Source organism: Amblyraja radiata, chromosome 6 (assembly GCF_010909765.2).
Source record: "Amblyraja radiata isolate CabotCenter1 chromosome 6, sAmbRad1.1.pri, whole genome shotgun sequence".
NCBI classification, from domain to species: Eukaryota; Metazoa; Chordata; class Chondrichthyes; order Rajiformes; family Rajidae; genus Amblyraja; species Amblyraja radiata.
This window is the reverse complement of record NC_045961.1, coordinates 48,918,037-48,933,758: the sequence shown is the minus strand read 5'-3', so window position 1 is coordinate 48,933,758 and position 15,722 is coordinate 48,918,037. Positions and strand designations below refer to the sequence as shown.

Below are 15,722 nucleotides of genomic sequence, written 5' to 3'. Positions count from 1 at the left end.
ATAGTGAATATTGAAAACTGCATTGGCCATTTTCGCATTAACATAAAGTGCCAGAAGGAGTTCCAATGTACTCTGCCCTCTGATTTTTTGCACTACTTTGACTTCTTCGCTTGCATATTGTTGTGAAGAATGAATATTTCAGGGGTCGAACATCAATGTATCTGACCTCCTCCCTTGCAGCTTTATTCTCTTGGGTTCAGTGGTGGTTCCCATTCATCCTGAGCTGAGGGGCTGGATCCATTGTGTGTACGGTCATTAAGGTTGCACTGAGTTACGAGCGACAACTCCACAGGATGGGTTACCTGTGCTTAAATTAAACAGATAACTTATTTTCGTTTATTTCACTTTATTTTCATATTTTAGTTGTTTATTGGCTGCCTTTGATCATGTAGAAGTGCATTGCGATCTAGGCGACAGAAATGAAGGATTACTAATTACGATAAGTAATCAGGTAAGAAGGTCATACCTTCCACTACCTGCAACCTCCGGCAACCATCTACAACCTCCGGCAACCACCTTCAACTAGCATCGCAACCGGCTTCGACTAAAAAATTACCGATTTTTAAAACGGCAACCTATTTTTAGTTGCGGCAGGTTTTGAATTTTTTGAAATAATCGCCGGAACATAGAAGCGGAAACCACTTTCGACCATTAGGGAGACTGATAGGAACCTCCAGGAACCACACGGAAACCTTGGGTGGGGTGCAAAGTCTCCAGAGGTTTCCGTTTAGGTTTCCTAAGTGGGACAGGGGCATAGGGGTATAGGTGCACCCAAGACTGTCAGAGCAGGTGACGTCATTCAACTAACCTTTTAGTCAAAGAGATCATAGATGCACCAAGCTCATTGGGGAGGGACGTATTACTACAATCGATACTGCCCATCTTGACTTTATGGTCTGTTCTAGCATGCTGGCTTTGGAATGGGTGTCTGATTAGTTATCCCAGGATTCTAGCTTTGTCCAGAATTCTCTCTCGGCACACTTGATGGCTTTGAGATGGTCAACTTGAACTTCACCTGGGAATGGACCTCAGGGTTGGGGACCACTCACATTGGCTTCTTTGGCACATGTTCCTCTGCACATCCACTGACGAAGTCTGTGATGGCAATGGCAAAGTCATTTAGGTTGGCCAAAGAGTCCCTGAATAGATACAAAGATGAAATTTTCAGCAAATCATGTAGCATCCGTGGGGAGAATAATCACGATAATGAATTTGGGGCATGACCTTGCATCAGAACTAACTAGTTCTAACACCGACTAGTTTATCTGAAATTGTGAATTCAACATGGATTCACAAAGGCTGCAACATGCCCCGACAGAAGTGTTTTTACTTTGTGTTTATATTGGGCTTTGTCAGCACATTGTAGGACTGAGATACAGCGTGGAAACAGGCCCTATGTAGGACTGAGATACAGCGTGGAAACAGGCCCTACGGCTCACCGAGTCCACGCCAACCACCGATCACCTGTACACTAGTTCTATCCCACACATTAGCGATGTAAGTCAAGAGTGTTTTATTCTCTCACGTCCCAGTTAGAACAATGAAATCCTTGCAGCAGCACAACAGACGTGTAAACGTACTACACTGTAAACAATGTTATAAATGAGAAAACAAAAGTGTATATTTATATATGAATACATAACTATATAAATATGTGTGTGTGTGTATAATATATATATCCACACACACACACAATTTCCCTCCTGGGATTAATAAAGTTATATCGTATAGTATTGTGTGTGTAGGAAGGAACTGCAGATGCTGGTTTAAACTGAAGATAGACACAAAAAGCTGGAGTAACTCAACAGGTCAGACAGAATCTTTGGACAAAAGGAAAATATTACGTTTTGGGTTGGGTGTGAAAAAGGTTCCTGCACACCTTTGGAATGTGGAAGGAGACAAGAGCACCCAGAGAAAACCCATACGATCAAAGGGAAAAGGAGCAAACTCCATACAGACAGCACCCATATTCAGGATCAATTCTGGGTCCCTGGCACTTTAGGGAGCAACTTTATGGCCAATGTCCTGCCCCATAGTCTTGAACTGAATTAAAACATACAGTAGCTGGAAAGGGGGACATAGCATCACTTCGAGATTGAAGACTGAAAATGGAGTTTCGTTTTTTTTAGTAACCAAAGTTATCAACGTATAATTCTTTGTGTGTTGGAAACAAAATATAGTGGCACAGCTGGTAGACCTGCTGCCTCACACGCCAGAGATCTGTGTTTGATCCTGTCCTCGGGCACTGTCTGTGTTGAATTTGCCCATTCTCCCTGCAAGCGTGTGGGTTTCCTACCACATCCCAAAGATGCATTGGCTTTGTAGGTTAACTTGTCTCTGTAAAATTGCCCCTAATGTGTAGGGAGTGGGTGAGGAAAGTGGGATAACAGAATTTGTGTGAATGGGTAGACAAAAATGCTGGAGAAACTCAGCGGGTGAGGCAGCATCTATGGAGTGAAGGATATAGGCGATGTTTTGGGTCGAGATCCTTCTTCAGACTGATGTGAGGGTGGGGGGAGCGGGAAGAAGAAAGGAAGAGGCAGAGACAGTGGGCTGAGGGAGAGCTGGGAAGGGGAGGAGAAAGCAGGGACTACCTGAAATTGGAGAAGTCAATGTTCATACCGCTAGGGTGTAAACTGTCCAAGCGAAATATGAGGTGCTGCTCCTCCAATTTACGGTGGGCCTTACTCTGGCCATGGAGCAGGCCCAGGACAGAAAGGTCGGATTCGGAATGGGAGGGGGAGTTGAAGTGCTGAGCCACCGGGAGATCAGGTTGGTTATTGCGAATCGAGCGGAGGTGTTGGGCGAAGCGATCGCCAAGCCTACGCTTGGTCTCACCGATGGTGGTGGTGGTGGGCCTGATCTCAGACAACGACGAGAAGGCCTACCGGGAGGAGGTGGCTGATCTAGCACTCTGGTGCCAGGATAACAGCCTCCTCTTGAACATCAAAAAAACGAAGGAGCTGATCATGGACTTTAGGAGGGCACATCATCCGAGGACGTACACTCCATTGAGGATAAATGGGTATCCTGTGGATAGGGTGAACTGTTTTAAATATCTGGGAGTCCACATCTCCGAGGATATGACATGGGCATCACACGCCTCAGCACTCGTGAGTAAGGCAAGGCAGCGCCTTTACCACCTCAGGCAATTGAGGAAATTCAGAGTGTCTCCGAGGATCCTCCAGTGCTTCTACGCAGCGGCGGTGGAAAGCATCTTGTCCGGGAATATTACCATCTGGTTTGGGAATTGCTCTGCCAAGGACAAGAAGGCTCTGCAGAGAGTAGTGCGTTCGGCTGAACGCACTATGGGAACTTCACTTGCCCCCCTGCAGGAACTATACATCAGGAGGTGCAACTCCAGAGCCAACAATATCATGAGAGACCCCTTCCACCCCTGCAACGGACTGTTCCAGCTGCTACGGTCAGGCAAACGCCTCCGTTGCCATGCGGTGAGAACGGAGAGGTTGAGAAGGAGTTTCTTCCCAGAGGCCATTCGGTCTGTAAACGCCTATCTCACCAGGGACTAATTCTACTGAACGTTTTTCCTTCCATTATTTATTATGTAAAAGAATATGTGTGTTTATGATTGTGTTTATAGTTTGTTTGGTTGTTTGTCTTTTTCCACAAAAGTCCGCGAGCATTGCCACTTTCATTTCACTGCACATCTCGTATGTGTTTGCGACAAATAAACTTGACTTGACTTGATATAGAGCAGCTGACACCTAGAGCAGCGGATGCAATAGATGAGGTTGGAGGAGGTGCAGGTTAACCTCTGTCGCACCTGGAAAGACTGCTTGGGTCCCTGAATGGAGTCAAGGGGGGAGGTGAAGCGACAAGTGTAGCATTTCCTGCGGTTGCAAGGGAAAGTGCCAGGAGAGGGGGTGGTTTGGGTGGGAAGGGACGAATTGACCACGGAGTTACGAAGGGGGCGGTCTCTGCAGAAAGCCGACAGGGGAGGAGATGGGAAGATGTGGCCAGTGGTAGGATCCCGTGGATAGACAAAAAAGCTGGAGAAAATAAGCGGGTGAGGCAGCATCGATGGAGCGAAGGAATGGACGACGTTTCGGGTCTAGACTCGGGGGGGGGGGGGGAAAGGAAGAGGCGGAGACAGTGGGCTGTGGGAGAGCTGGGAATGGGAGGGGAAGGAGGGAGAAAGCAAGTACTACCTGAAATTGGAGAAGCCAATGTTCATACTGCTGGGGTGTAAACTACCCAAGCAAAATATGAGGTGCTGTTCCTCCAATTTGCGGTGGGCCTCACTCTGGCCATGGAGGAGGCCCAGGACAGGAAGTTCGGATTCGGAATGGGAGGGGAAGTTGAAGTGCTGAGCCACCGGGAGATCAGATTGGTTATTGCGAACTGAGTGGAGGTGTTGTGCAAAGCAATCGCCAAGCCTGCGCTTGGTCTCACCGAGGTTGACCATACGCTGAATAATCCAACCACATTTTTGTTTGGAAGTGGAAAGAAATAATAGAAATTGCATTTATTGCAACGTGTAAAAAGAGTTGAGATACTGTATTACAATTTTGCTGCATGTCATTGTGGTATATATCATGTCTTGATTGGTGAATATGCTTAGTTTGTGACTTTATTTGAAGCAGAAATAATACGTGAATGCTTCATTGAGCATAATTCCGACTGGTAACTATGCACTTCGTCCGAGCACATTATCGCACGCGTCATGCAAACCGTCTTAAATGTCCACCTAAACTGTCATTTGGCAGTCTAAAAAGCTGCCTAAGTTGCCCAGCTGGAAACAGAGAAAAAAAGTTAAGTGAGAGCACTGCAAAGGCTATGCAACAAAATACTAAACATGACTACTTTCATTTACATGACATTGCTGTGCCCCAAACATTATGGTGCCCTGAAATGGGGGGGGGGGGGGGGGGGGGGGGGGGGGGGGGGGGGGGGGGGGACCTACAGGGCTCTCACAATTTTTTTTCTCTGATGCCAGCTGGGCAACCTCGGCAGCTTTATAGGTTGATTAATTAAAGCATGGAATAGTCTTCACCCTACCATAGTTACCCAACCAGATGCAACTAAATTTAAGGTAGCTCTTTTTTCCCCAAGAACCCTTTTTTGCTTAAGTCCAAGTCAAGAGTGTTTTATTGTCATGTGTCCCAGATAGGACAATGAAATTCTTGCTTGCTGCAGCACAACAGAATATGTAAACATAATACAGAACAGGAGATAAAAGTTCAGTGTGTCTATATACCATCGACCATATATATACACAATAAATAAACAGAAAAAGTGCAATAGGCTATTATTTTTCAGAGTTTGGAGTTTGGTGGTGGTGGGTCCACTCGTTTAAATTCCATTTGGAATATATTTGGGGGACCAGGAAACCAAGAAGCAAGAGTTACTCCAGCTTCATGGAGTGATTCTGCGCTGGTTTTCAGCGGTCGCAGTGAGGCAGCGACCGGACAGCAATGGCGGCCAGATCTCCCACAATGCAAAGGGAGGGAGAAAGTGCACAGCGCCGACCAGTTGCCGTGGCAGTGCGCATGTGCAGGGGGGCCGAAGATGTGCTGGCCATGGTTGTGTGCATGTGCAGGGGGAGGATGTGCAGGCCGTGAGGAGCGGCGGAGAACGGAGACCCGGCGGCCTGGACACGGATATGGATGTCGGGCGGAGACGGAGAATGACAGAGAGATAGAGAGGGGGGGCCGCTCAGAATTAAACGATAGGTGTCCCGGGTGCTTGCCAAGCCGGGCAAAATGGCATGGCATTTAGGTTGCCCGGCGTGACTTTAGGTCGCCATTGGCACCCGGGCAACCGTTAATTTCGAGCCCTGGACTATGTATAAACACTGCTGAAATTTCTACATGGTGTAACCAAAATGTATAAAAATTGACTTTATTAAAATCTGACATTGTGCACTTTAACCATATGTGATTTTTTTTCTATTACAAATCTCAAATTGTGGAATACAGAGGCAAATAAATAAATGATGGGTCTTTGTCCCAAACATTATGGAGGGCACCGTTTGTGTATTGTGTTTACAGGCCCGTTATGCTGCTCCAAATAAGAATTCCAATTGTCCCCTTGTCGGTACATATAACAATTAAACACTCTTGACACACATAGATAATATATAATAAACAAAACAAAGTTAATAAACACAATACCAGTACAATACGAAGTGCTAACCCAGAGCTCAAACACTCCCGGGGTGATTCACTCTGTTGCCGCCTGATGATGGTCCACATGTGGGTACCGTCCATTCAGAAATCATCCGGAAACAACAAATAATAAGCGCGGCAGAGGTGTCGACATCTCACACTGCGACCAGGCCCGACCCGACCCTTGGCTTTCGTCAGCCCCAAAGATCTTAGAGCAGAGCTAGATCTTTGGTCAGCCCGGCCCCGCCGGCCGACCCACCCACAACCCCCCGCGCGGCGCGGCGCGGCGCGTCACCGAGCGAGACCATGATGGCGGCTCATCATGCACCAGAAGTGATAGCACAGCTGGAAAGCGCAGCCAAAGTTTTAATGGTAAGGGTCCGCTTTCCTCTCGGTTTCCTCTCCCGCTGGCTGGGCTTAGCTCCGGCGGCTCTGGGGTTCAGGGGGCTGGCAGGATGAGGGGGGGGGTGAAAGGCCGTGCGTGGCGTAGTGCCCCAGACCTGGGGCTTCATTAAATTCTCCACCCGGGAATGCCCTGAGCTCTACTCACCCCATCTCATCCCTGCTTGCCCAACTTATCTTGTGTTTATTCAAGCGTGGCGTGACTTACACGTCTCTTTAAGAAGACACATTAGATTTAAATGCGATAACTATTGATGTCCAAGTATATCGTTTTCACTGGTTATCGCCGTGGTTCTTGCTTTCCTTTAATGATATGTTTTAATTTGGATGAGTTGGAATACAGTGTAGCCCGACACGCCAGACCGGTATGTTTTGCCATCTTTTGTGCACAGTGGGATTATGATGGATAAATTAAACTTCTAGTTCTCCAGTTGAGCTTTAAAATGGCGTGTTAGTTCAGGTAGTTCTTGGTGATACCCTCTCAGGTACACCACAGTGATGGTTAGGAAGAAGTAAAGATGTACTGCTTTTATATTTTAACGCTGAATTTAATTTATTCATTGGTACAAAAGTTGTGAAATATAAGTTCATTTACATAATATTAAATCATAAAGGATTAGGTACCTTTTTGAACCGTTTAGTATGAATAAGAATTCAAAATAGATGAATAGTTTCCTTTACTTTTGAATGAGGGAGAGCAAACATCTTAGGAGCACATGCTTGTGACACTCATTTGCTGCATGGTAACAGTCTTTATAAAACATTTTTTTTTTAAAGATTGAAATTAATGCAGAATTAACATATTAGTTATAATAAAAGTAATTGTAAGTTTATGGATTGTTTTTTTAGTTGACCGGTTTCTTTCCTACCTTGCCATCAGGGAGAGATTGAATTGTGCATATTGTTGTTCATCCTCTAGGCCTTTCTGAATTGCCCTTTGGGTAAACTATTTGGGTGGATTATTTATTTCATTATTTATTTATTATATATCATTGTTTATTTTCCTGTGGCCCCTGTTAGTTTAGGTCAAACTGTGATGTTTAATTATGTATGAAGGAACTGCAGATGCTGGTTTAAACCAAAGATAGACACAGAAAGCTGGAGTAATTCAGCAGGTCAGACAGCATCTCTGAGAAAAGGAATAGGTGACGTTTCTGGTCGAGACCCTTCTTCAGGCTGAGAGTCGGGTGAAAGGGAAACAAGATATATAGCCGGTGATGTGGAGAGATATAGAACAAATGAATGAAGGATATGTAAAAAAAGTAACATTGAGAAAGGAAACAAGCCATTGTTTGAATAAGGGTCTCGACCAGAAAAGTCACCCGTTCCTTCTCTCCAGAGATGCTGCCTGTCCTGCTGAGTTACTCCAGCATTTTGTGTCTACAGGCCATTGTTAGCTAGTTTATGTGCTAGTTTATGTTTTGGGACATCAGGATTGTGAAATACACAATTTAAATGCAGATCCTTTCAATTGGCCTTTAATCACATGTAATTGAGAGTATGTTTCCTTATTCTGGATTTTGTGAAATTTGTCAATTATTTGGAGGCTTGGAACTGCCTAAAATCAGTACGACACTTATTGCTACATACGAGTACAAGCCTGGATTAAGTACCGAATGCATACAATAGCCCACTGAGTCCAAATCTAAGAGTTGCCAGGGTTTTGGTACCATTTTCAAGTCCCAGCTGCAGCTGGCTATAAAGGCCCGTTGCAGCCATCATCACCTCCACCCGGATTGCCAGCAAACCATTGTTCCTCTCGTTCAGCCTTTTTGCCGCGGGGAGTGCCTCTTGCAGCCGACCTTGAGTGGAAGATAAAGACCCCTCCGTTTTACGGGGATCTGCAACACTGAATATTTCAATATAGTTCCTGAGCTGACAAATTACATTTTTTCAGAAACTTCTTTAAACATCCTTTAACTTTTCTTGCCCGATCTTTCTTCTGCTTGAAACGTCACTCAGATATTAATTAAAATTGTTTAGGCTAAGTGCATGTGTACAACTAATTTAACACGAACACTGATTATTGAAACCACCCTTCTAGCTGGTTTGTTCCTCGTTGCTATTATGCCATTAAAGTATACCAGCACAAACTTTAATTTCCAACACCCGGAATTCTATTATATCAGGGTTGCCTTGCTGTACTTCCACTGCAAGGTTAAACTGTCGTATATTCCACAAAAACCTTTTTAGTGAAGAATGGATTGTCCCTCAGCTTTGAATTCTAGATGCCTGGACTTATCAACACTACTTTCTGTATTGGTTTATACTTTAAGTAACAGTTGGCACATGACTTTTAAGTAATTTTGGATTATCTAAGAGCCACCACTGTTATGCTTGTGACTTGGAAACTGGTTCATCTACTTCTTAGACTTCAGTTGTAGACTGGTTCCTGGCTTGATTTTCTGGGACTTGCACCTCTCTATTATCTGGATCTAGGATCTCAAACCTCTGCAGCAGTTCTCAGGGTTGAAATACAAGGGTAAAATCAGTATCGTACTGATTTTATTTGTCTGTGACTAATCTCTGAAATATGACATGAAAAATCATCCTCATCAGAGGCTGGATTCTGGTTTACTTATGAGAGTTTAATTCTAGCCACAGCAATATTGGACCATCATATTTTCTTTTATTGCTGGCAATTAATAATTTTTCTACTAGGGTAGTACAATGGTGCAACAATCCAAGTTTGATCCTGATATCCAGTGTTACATTGATTTTGCGTACATCTATGTGGCTTTCTCCATGGTGCTTTGGTTTTCTCTCGCATCCGTTGGTTACAATTGACCACTGCGAATTTGTCCCAAGTGTACATGGGTAGTGAGAATGTTAAACTGAGTTCTTTTGCCAGTCTAATTCAAGAAAACTTGATTCAAACCATTGCTGCTGTTGAAATCAATTCTTTATTCGGCGCCGAGACTAATCTCTGAACATTCCAACACTCCAGGCAGGTCCAAAGAGCTAGTAACCAAAGATCCTATAGTGGATCCTATAGGCTACTCCTGTGAAATGCAATCGGCTGACGTGTAGTACGCTACGGAGGGGATCCTGGGCATTTTTCCCCGCCCATTTTAGTAACCGGAACCTACCCGACCCGACCCGACTCGCAGTGTAATCAACGTTGCGGGGGAACAGTTTGTGTGTGTGATATTGGGTTAGATTCATAATTCTGTCAGTTCATACTTCTGTAATTCTTGTCAAGAATAAAATTTGACTCTGGTAATTGTCTTTTTTAATGTTTTATAAAATAATTTCTTTTTAAATGGCTTATAAGCTGTGTTTGAGTTGATTTTGTAGTAACCGGAACCTACCCGACCCGACCTGACTCCCAGGGTAATCAACGTTGCGGGGGAACAGTTTTTGTGTGTGATATAGGGTTAGATTCATAATTCTGTTATTCATGCTTCTGTTAATTCTTGTTGAAGAATAAAATGTTTATAAACATACATGAATGTGATATAAATGTATATAATCATATAACACGCACAATTATATTTTTTCTGATTTTTATATCTAATGATGAACTTTATTTCAGACTAGACATGGGACATTAAATAATAAACATTGTAAACCTCCCCGCAACTTCACACACACTAGGCCCTATCCCACCCCTCAACTTTCTCTCTTCCTCCCCCCCTCCTATGCTGTAGTCCCTTAACCCACCAGCCCCCAACCCCATATCTCTCCCCATGCTCTCTGCACCTCGGCCCCAACCCCACCTCTCTCTCTCCCAAAGATCTTATAGCGGAGCTCCGCTATAAGATCTTTGCTCTCTCCCTCCCCCGGCCCTACCCAACCCTCCTGCGCCACCACTACCCCATTTGCACTACTCCCCTCCTCTCTCCCCGCTGCCCCAGGCCGCGCACCTCCCTCTCCCCGCTACCCCGTGCCGCGCACCTCCCTCTCCCCGGGCCGCGCACCTCCCTCTCCCCGCTGCCCCGGGCCGCGCACCTCCCTCTCCCCACTGCCCCGGGCCGCGCACCTCCCTCTCCCCGCTGCCCCGGGCCGCGCACCTCCCTCTCCCCGCTGCCCCGGGCCGCACACCCCCTCTCCCCACCTGGGCCCCAGGCCTCCCTGCTGCCCCGGGCCGCGCACCCCTTCTCCCCGCTGCCCAGGACCCCTTCTCCCCGCTGCCCCGGGCCGTGCACCCCCACTCCCTGCTGCCCCGGGCCGCGCACCCCATCCCCCGCCCAAGTCAAAGACTTGCGAAGATACGGGAGCGGAGGCGGAAGCAAAGATCCGATCTTTGGCCGGAAGCAAGATGACGGAACAAGATGACGGAGGCTGGTTGCTAAAATGGGTCCTATAATCAACCATGAATCTGCCCATGACCGTACTACGTATTTTGCGTAGGAATGGGCCATCTTGCTCTGCTATAAGATCTTTGCTAGTAACTTTGGTACAAACTTAACGCATTATATAGGTAGTAGACAAGATGTGGCAAACTATTAACCAATCATTATGGTTTACCATACATTAGCTTATTTGCATTAACCAATCAACTAAATCCTTTCCAGTGATTGATAACACGTGTAGTCACGTGATTTCCCCTTATCTGGCCTCTTTAGAACCCTTTGTTTGCCTGCGGTTTAACTTTACCCTCTTTGTTCAAAATCATTTTATTTCAATGAAGTAAAACCACAGAAATATAAAATCAATTCTCAGAGACCACATCTCAGAATATAAAATACACATCACACAGCAATCACACAATACATACACACAAAACATATATTTTCACTTTTGGAAAAGAAAGTTATTTCTAAAACTTCAGATTTAATCAAAGTCTAATATTTACAATCCTAATTAAAACACAATACACTTCACAAATAATTTCCCTACAACTACAATACAGTTACTTATGGATTACAAAGATTAAATATGAGTTTTGCCCCATTCTTACAAAGTGGTAAAGACTTAAGTTATTTCTAATCACACAATTCCCAACTCCAAGCACACAAAGGCCATATACTTGTCACACTTGATAAATTATAATTGCTTCTTACCAAGCTTGGGCCTAGTTTCATTCTGAATTACAACCTCCCCCTTGCTCATCTCTGGACGAAAGGAATGTAAGGCCTCTTTACGACTTCTTACTAATAGCATTCCACACAGCAAATGGTAGATTACTATATGCAGACCCCAATCGTTTGGGGTAGATCAAAACAGAGTTACTTTTATCAGTTTTCTATAAACATAAACAATCACCCTTATACAAAGGTCACATCACCTATGCCTATTTCCTTTGCTCCATGGATGCTGCTGCACCCACTGAGTTTCTCCAGCATTTTTGTGTACCTTCGATTTTCCAGCATCTGCAGTTCCTTCTTAAACATCACCTATGCCTAATCTCTTATCTCAACATAAATACATTTAAACAGCACAAACCAAATCACAGACTATTATCTAGCCTTGCTGTCTAAGACCCAACATAAACAACCATAAACCCTCTTTGTGACACACTTGAGCTCAGAGATGTGTCACAAAGAAAGAACAAATGGTGCCTATGTCCTGGGAAGAGACCCCATTAACAACCTATACTCTAAACACCAAACTAAACCCAATACAACTTCTGCCAGCGTTATAGCTGCTTCATAGCAAACAAAGCTATGCCTATTCAGATCAACATTTCCATGTTATGATAAGCCATCTGTTCTTCTGTGTGTGTTCTTTGTACTTTATTACTTTGTGGGGACATGTATTTCTGAAAACCCCAACTCCAAGCCCTTCTCTTGCAACTTAACATAAGTTCCTCACACAAAAGTTATTATCCGAGCAATTCTATTATATAATATTTCCTCAAGAAGAACCAATTACATGTGAGGGAGGTTTAAGGAAATAAATGGGGGGACGGGGATTGATATAATTGCTCTGAGAACTGACTGACTTCCTATGTCATAAGATGAGAAATTCTCCAGCCCTGTGCAACATTTTCTTTTCTCATATGCATGTACATTTTGGCTACCATTCCAGACCTCCACTTCTGTTCCCATTTTGTGTCTGAAGGGTCTCAACCTGAAATGTCGCCTATTCATTTTCTCCAGAGATGTTGTCTGACCTGCTGAGTTGCTTTGTGTCTATCTTCGTTTATTTGCTTTTTTGTTTGTCTTGGACTCCTTATTGTGCCTCCTTTCATTTCATCTCACTAGGGAATTCTGCTTTCCAATTCCGATCCTAACTCTCTTTACTTAAACTTCATACTCTGCAGCTGTGATTGCAGACATAACTGCATCCAGGAGCTTTTCATGTTCTGGTCCATGTTGATTCATTTCCTCTGGTGTGTGAGCTCACTACTCTCTTCTCTAGCTCTCCGTCTATGTAAACGTCCTAACATATTTTTAGCACATTGCTTCTCTTTGAATTGTTACTTCTAATGTTTTCCTTGGCTCCCATCAATTCCCATATAGGTGCTGCCCATCTTGTATTAGTTGTATTAAAAGCCAAGAACAGTGCCATGAATGTGGGGCGGCACGGTGGCGCAGAGATAGAGTTACTGCCTTGCAGCGCCAGAGATCCAGGTTCAACCCAAACCACTGGTGTTGTCTATACAGAGTTTGTACATTCTCCCTGTGGCCACGTGGGTTTCTCCGGGTGCTCCGATTCCGTCCCACACTCCAAGGATGTACAGGTTTGTAGGTTAGTTGGCATTGGTAAAACTTCTAAATTGTTGCTAGTGTGAAGGATAGTGCTAATGTACGGGGTGATCGCTGGTCAGCATGGACTTGGTGGGCCGAAGAGCCCGTTTCCACGCTGTATCTCTAAATAAACTAAACTATTTTTCACCTACATGCTTCATAGATGGTGACACAAGGAACTGCAGATGAGGGAATCTTGAGCAAAACACAAAATGCTGGCAGAATTCAGCAGGTCAGACAGCATCTATGGAGGGAATGGACAGATGATGTTTCGGGTGGGGACCCTGCTTCGTCAAGAAGAGTCCGAACTCAAAACATCGCCTGTCCATTCCCACCGCAGGTGACTGGAATTGAGCTTTGTGCAATTATCAGGGAACAGCACACTTATGATGGAAGTATCATAATCATACTTAATTAGCCAAGTGTGTTTTGCAACATATGAGGAATTTGATTTGCCATACAGTCATACTAATAAAAAGCAACAGAACACACAAAATACATTTTAACATAAACATCCACCACAGTGACTCCTCCACATTCCTCACTGATGGAAGTCGGCAAAAAGTTTAATTTCTTCCCTTTTTGGTCCTCCAGCAGTCGGGGGCCTCTAACCTTCCGTTGACGGGATGATCTTACTCCCGTAGCCGGGGGCGGGCCTCCTTGTCGGGGCGATCAAGCTCCTGCATCAGGGGTGGGGATCTCGGCTCCCCGCGCCGGACGATCTACCTCGGGTCGGGGCTAGTCGAGCGTCGTGCGGTTTTGGAGCTTCCCGACTCGGTCTCTCCTGAGACTGCAAGCTCCTTGATGTTTTAAAGTCCGCAGGCGTTGGAGCGTCGTTGGAGCGTCGATCCAAGGCAAGGAATTGGCTCTGATGGTAAATCCACGCCCCGCAGTGGGGCTCAAATTCAGTCCCGAGCAAGGCCTCCAGCTCAACGATGTTAGGTTGCAGAGCAACCGGAGATACGACCCGGAAAACGATCACATCTCCGGCAAGGAGATTGGAAAAAAAAGTTTCCCCTGATCCCTCCTACCCACCCCCCACATAAAACAAACCGGAGAACATTAACGCAAACCTTTTAAACACACTAAAAATATTTTAAGAAGACGAATCAGAAAACATCCCACTTATGATAGAAGTATGATTATTTAATGAAACTGGCAGTGTGGCCAGGACACTGTCAGGAGGAATTCCTGGACTGAGGTTCTGGTTCTACATTGGTCGATCTGTGAACCGATTGACTGGTTCCGTTAGGATGCTTTGAACACTTGATCAAATGAATGATGTCACGGTCACTTCACCTCTAGGACTATGCCCGATCCACCTTTGTAAGAATGTCTGAAGCTGAGTGGTCCTGTTGAAACCTAAACTGGTCATTGGAGATGCAACTTCCATCACCTTGCTGATGATTGAGGGTAGACTGTTGAGGTGCTAATTGACTATATTTGATTTGTGCTCGTTTTTTGTGAAAAAGGGCACATGATTGGATTCATATCGGTGGTAATGCATTGCTGGAAAATGTAGTGCTCACCACATAACATAACTATACTCTGATCTTGTGTTCTTCCGGTTTGCGCGGTCTTTCTATTTGCGCAAAAACGATACACGCTAGCGCTACAATTTTTCGCCAGCTCACTCGCCGTTCTCCTGTGCTGCGAGTGCACCAAGTTTTGTTCCGATCGGTGGTCTATTGTAAAAGTTAGCGAGGTTTAAAAATCGTTAAAACCGCGCGTGCGCAGATCGATCTCCTCTCCTGCCAATCAGCGCTGCATGGACAGGTCTCTTCTGTCACTCCGCGGGACGGTCCGCTCCTTCCTGCACCATCGCGTCTTTACTGGAGCTGAGGATGGCCGGCGGAGGTTTCCAACTGGACACAATTTTCGGAGGGCCCGGTGATGCCACAAACGGAAAGTGAAGAATCTGATCCCGGCGGAGGAGAGCAACCAGCGCCCGCTGTGAATTCCCATCACACCGCCAGCTCCAGCCCCTTCCCCTCTGGTCCCCCTTGCTGACTCCTGCCCCCCTCCCCCGTGATATCCCATACAACCCGTCTTTTCTCCAAACTCAGGCCACCCTTGACTCTCACACGGACATTGATTCCTAATCCTCTGTTCTGGACTTTATAAACTCCACCATCAATAGTGTCACCTCCCTAAAACGGGTGACCATATTCCCGAATCAGAAGCCATGCATGAACAGCGAGGTCAGGCTACTGCTGAAAGCACGGGACACCACTTTCAGGTCAGCCTACAGTTCATCCAGGGCTAACCTGAAGAGGGGCATCAAGAAGGCCAAGCACTGCCATAAGGTCAGGATTGAGGAGCACTTCAACAACAACTCCGACCCCCGACGTATGTGGCAAGGCATCCAGGCCATCACGGACTATAGACCCACCAACACCACCCCCACATCCAGCGACGCCTCCTTCCTTGAGGAGCTTAACCACTTCTATGGCCGCTTCGACAGGGACAATCTAGAGACAGCCATCAAGGCTGTGCTCCCTGCTGATCACCAACCCCTCACACTCACCCCCTACGACGTGTACGTGGCACTGAGTAG

General features: G+C 45.5%; 1 protein-coding gene and 1 long non-coding RNA gene across 2 annotated transcripts in view; one reads left to right on the top strand and one right to left on the bottom strand.

Annotated features, from left to right (window-relative positions):
* Positions 1 to 334: 334 nt before the first annotated feature.
* On the bottom strand, positions 335 to 1,363 carry LOC116973992. Its single transcript, XR_004412237.1, has 2 exons — positions 809 to 1,363; positions 335 to 406 (listed from the first exon to the last, which is right to left on the bottom strand). It is a non-coding gene; the product is annotated as an uncharacterized LOC116973992 (long non-coding RNA).
* Positions 1,364 to 6,411: 5,048 nt separating this feature from the next.
* Positions 6,412 to 15,722, top strand: part of xpo4 (exportin 4) — a 106,825-nt gene continuing 97,514 nt past the window's right edge. Inside the window, exon 1 of the mRNA XM_033022736.1 lies at positions 6,412 to 6,500. Within this exon, the coding sequence (XP_032878627.1) occupies positions 6,435 to 6,500 (66 nt within the window). The 5' untranslated portion in view covers positions 6,412 to 6,434. The remainder of the gene's footprint in view (positions 6,501 to 15,722) is intronic.